This window comes from Mirounga leonina, unplaced genomic scaffold, assembly GCF_011800145.1.
Source record: "Mirounga leonina isolate KUSES-001 unplaced genomic scaffold, KU_Mleo_1.0 Mir_195, whole genome shotgun sequence".
Classification (NCBI taxonomy): Eukaryota; Metazoa; Chordata; class Mammalia; order Carnivora; family Phocidae; genus Mirounga; species Mirounga leonina.
Window position 1 is genome coordinate 7,526,837 of NW_023270490.1, and position 4,128 is coordinate 7,530,964.

General features: G+C 57.1%; 1 protein-coding gene across 3 annotated transcripts in view; it reads right to left on the reverse strand.

The window, feature by feature from the left end:
• Positions 1-473: 473 nt before the first annotated feature.
• The window catches only part of ZBP1 (Z-DNA binding protein 1), a 12,220-nt gene continuing 8,565 nt past the window's right edge, over positions 474-4,128 (reverse strand). For 2 of the 3 annotated variants that reach the window (XM_035025448.1, XM_035025446.1), the window contains one exon: positions 475-1,509. In XM_035025448.1, the coding sequence (XP_034881339.1) occupies positions 1,294-1,509 (216 nt within the window). In that variant the 3' untranslated portion in view covers positions 475-1,293. Of the gene's footprint in view, positions 1,510-4,128 lie in introns of all 3 variants that reach the window. The other variant, XM_035025447.1, reaches the window with a different exon arrangement.

Sequence of the window (4,128 nt, forward strand, 5' to 3'; positions counted from 1 at the left end):
GGACTTCCGAGCTTCTCGCCCGTCCGGCAGCATCCCCTTTCTGTAACTTTCGAGAACTGCCCATCCCTTGCCCTTAAGCGAGGTGACTGGGGGTGGCTGACCCCCATCCTGGTGCCAGGGATAGATCGTGTGATGCCAGCCGGCCAATCATAGCATTCCGTTGCTCTGGCCAGTCACCAGCTGAGACCTGCTGGCTGAGTAGCACCGAGCTAAGGAAAGGGGGTGGCAGAGGTGAGAGGGACATGCCACACTGGGAAAGGAAAATCAGCGGGAGCTGACTTCCACACGGAGGGGACAGATACATCAGCTCATCTAACGGACACGTGCAAAGAAGCAGGAATGACCGGACCCAGGGGCTCAAACAATGCCTTAGGGCTCCCCTTGAAGGGACATACTGTAAGTGCTGTGTATTTGTCCAGGCACTGATCAACGTGTCAAGGATCTCAAGATCCTCCCAGTCGCATTGAAAAGAGACAAAAGGTTGTTCAATGACATTCTTTACTGAGGCTCCGTGATGAGCCAGCCTTTCCTCCACGAAGGCAGACGCTAGCTGCAGGAAACATGGCTCCTGGGCATTGGACATCCATGGTCCAGAGGAGGAAACACAAAAGAGAGTGAGGTACGGGTGTGGCACTGGGAGGGGTAGTGGGCACGGAGCTGTGTGTGTGTTATGGACATAACAAGTGGACGATGTGAGTCCTCTTCCGCAACGGTCCTGCCTGGCTGACCACTCTATCCTCCTCTATCTTCCTCCCTTCGTCCCTTCCCAAGTGTCCCCCAGACCCCACCCCACTCCTTTGTTCTGGAAATGCCACCGTGCCCACAACCCTTCTGAGGGAACTGAGTCCGCCCATAAGCACCACGTTGGTGTATGACAAGCATCCCCTGACAGTTGGCTAGCAGAGGTCACCTGACCTGTGGGCTGGCCAGTGACTTCTGCTGGGGCCTCGAGGGGAGGGATTTGTTCTCCGGAAGTTCAGCTAAGAAATCCTGAGAGATCAAAGTGGAGGTAGGACGGCTCTAGAAAGGTCAGGTGGGAAAGAGGTCAGGCAGCCACAATGGGCCTTGAGGAAGTCAGGTCTTGAGTGAGAGAAGAATGGGCAGCCATGATGGAAGGCGGGCCAAGGAGGCAGTTGGGACAGACATGCCTTCGCCACGCCCCAGGCCAGGCCCGGCCCGAACGCTGACTCTCACCGGCCATGTGTCAGGAGGCAACAAGGTGGAAAACAACATTTACGAAACACAGAAAGCGCAATACCAAGGGCTCACTGGTGTTGCTCTTCCTGAGAGAGCCTAGCTGTTTGTTCTGGACTCCACCTGCCGCTGGGAGTCCACGTCTGGGCTTCTGTCCACCCGGCCACTGTCTTCCGCAGCTCGGGGATCCCTGCTTTCAAGAGTCAGAGCTTCTAGGCGGGAGATGAAGGTCAAGATGCCGTCATTGTCGGGCGAGGCCTGGCCACGGTCGTGAGGGGACTGACTTCCGGGCACTGCACCTTCAGAGGGAGGATCCTGGGAAGAGAAGATGTTGCCACAGGGACGCGTGGGCCCCTTGCCTCAAATAAGCAAAGCGATCTGGCTCTCCGGGGCCCCGTCTTCTCTTACCTGGACTGACTGTGAATGGGGCCCTTGCCTTCCCCCGGTCTTCGCTTGGCTGGCTGCCTCCCCTCAGACTTCAGCTCGATGCTACCTCCTCCGGGAGCCTCCTCTGATTGCCCTGCCGAGGCAGCTGCTCGCCCATCATGGGCTGCCCACCCCTCCCCGGGTTTTATTGTTTGTTTGTTTGTTTTTTTACTGTGCCGGAGTTTCTCCAAAAGGCTTTATTGCCTTGTGAGCTGCCTCTCTTCCTTACCGGACTATTTCTCTGACTTGCTCATGGCTATGCGTCCCCCTGAGGGAGCATTTCAGGGCAAGCACGGGGCCAGAACTGGGGAATGAATGAATGAGCTGCTTCTTCCCGATACTGGAAAGACGGAAGAAGCTCTAAGGTGGCTACAGCATTATTTCTGGGAAGACTCAGGGGGCTGAGTGATTGCGGGCGGGGTACGGACTAGAGGAGGGGTCCTGCTCCAGAAGGCTCCAGGGAGGGCCAGCTTCATGGGCATGTGGTCTGGGCCCATGTTCAGAGGGACCCTGGACTCATGTCAAAGCTCTGCTCTGTCTTGAAATGCTGATGAAGCTGAATCAGGAGCCCCACTTTTCCATGTTGCACTGGGCCCCCAAAGTCATGTCCATGGTCCCATCAGGATGTCACAGCAGCAAACCGGGCAGGCGGGCAGCTGAGAGCCCCCATGCCCCTGTTGATGGCCCGTCCAGGTGCCTCAGCTCACAGAGACCCCAAAGAGGGGGCCACACTCCACAGCACTGACAGACCCTGATTCATCATTTCCTCCGAAAGGAAAGCCTGCCAGGCCTTACATGTCTCAGGATGGGATCCTGCCCATCACCTGAGTAAGAAGTTAGATGTTCCTCAGGCCAGGGAGGTGGGTGGGTAGGGGTGCAGAGTGAAAAAGGCCTTGTCAGCGCCAATGCTGAGCCCTTGGGGAGGGACAGAGGAGGGGGCATTAGCTATTTTTCAAACGCAGAGGGCTGTGCTTCTTTCCCCCAAAGAGGAGTCTTGGCTGGTCCTGCCTAAGATCAGGTGGCGGGGGGCGCCCACGACTCCCGAGGTCCCTGTGTGCCTCCTTGGAGGTTTCTGGGACGTGGGGAAGAGGGTGCCCTCTCTCTACTGACTCCTCTCGCTGTTGGAAGTTCAAGGACATGGTCGTCAGGGTGGGAAGACATTCTTGGCGTCCAACATAAATGCCCACAGGCCTGTGGGTGCCGGCGGGTGGATGCTGGCGAAGTCTAGTCTAGGTTTTCTAACCATGGGGGAAGGCATGACTCCTTCATCCAAATCCCAGAGAGTCGGGAGCTGCAATCCTCCTCCTGATCCTTCTTTCACGCTGAAGGCAGAAGTCCCATCATACTCTCTCCTGTTCAAAGCCCCTCTGTGGCTCCCGACAGCCTTGGGACAGACGCCAAAGTCCTCACCAGCCACCACAGGCGTGGAGCTGTGCTCTGGCCTCTGCCATCCTTGAAGCGTGCACGGGTCACACTCACACTTCTGTCCACCCACCATCCTGTTCTCCCCTGTTGCCCACAGTTGTCCACCCACTGGATGGACCCTCCCCCGGCCACTGCCACCTTGCTCCTGCCTGTGTCACCTGCCAGGAATCACCTGGCTCCATATCCAGGGGCAGGAGCAGTGGCTGGGTGACTAACTGCACCTGTGACATCCTGTTGGCCATCCCCTGAGTCTTAGCCGGGCTCAAGTGACATTTCCCAGCCCCCCTTGAGGCCAAGTGCAGGCCCTTGAACTGAAGCCAGGAGCGTGGGTGTGCTTGGTCAAAGGGGGATGGTTGGCCCTCTGTAGCCTCTCTGCCCACAGACAAGTCCAGAGCCCCCGGGATGGCCCAGCACCTCGGCGGAAGGAACCGGGGTCTGTGCCTCCCACCAGCCTGATGGCCCCCCTTGCACGTGTGCTAAACCTCCGGCAGGTTGGAGCCATTCTGGTTAGACAGTCTCTTTGCTGCAACAAGTTAGCCTCTCTCTGAGACAGACCCTCACTCACTGTGGGGGCACCCCCGCACCTGCCACAAGGCCTAAAATAACGCCAATGGTAATGATATCTCATGGTGCTGGAGGCACGTGTGGGGCCAGGCACAGTGCCCAGGCTTTGCCTGCCAAGCTCCCCCAGTCCTCGCCACAACCAAGAGCCACAGGCAATTACCATCCTCCTGTCACAGATGGGGAAACAGGCTCCGAGCTAAATGCTGGGCTAGGTCACTTGGCTAAAAAGAGTTGACACCACACACTAACTCCAGGGCTGCTCTCTGCTGTGACCCACTATTGCCTTCCAGACTCAGGGAAATGGGAGATTCGAGAACAACTGTTGATGGGTGGATGGATGGTTGGATGGATGGATAGATGGGTGGATAGGTGGGTAGATGGGTGGATGGATGGATAGATAAACGGATAGATGGATGAATGGATAGGTGGGTGGACAGATGGATGGATGGATGCATGGATGCATGGATGGATAGATGGATGGATGGATGGATGGATGGATGGATGGATGGATGGATGGAT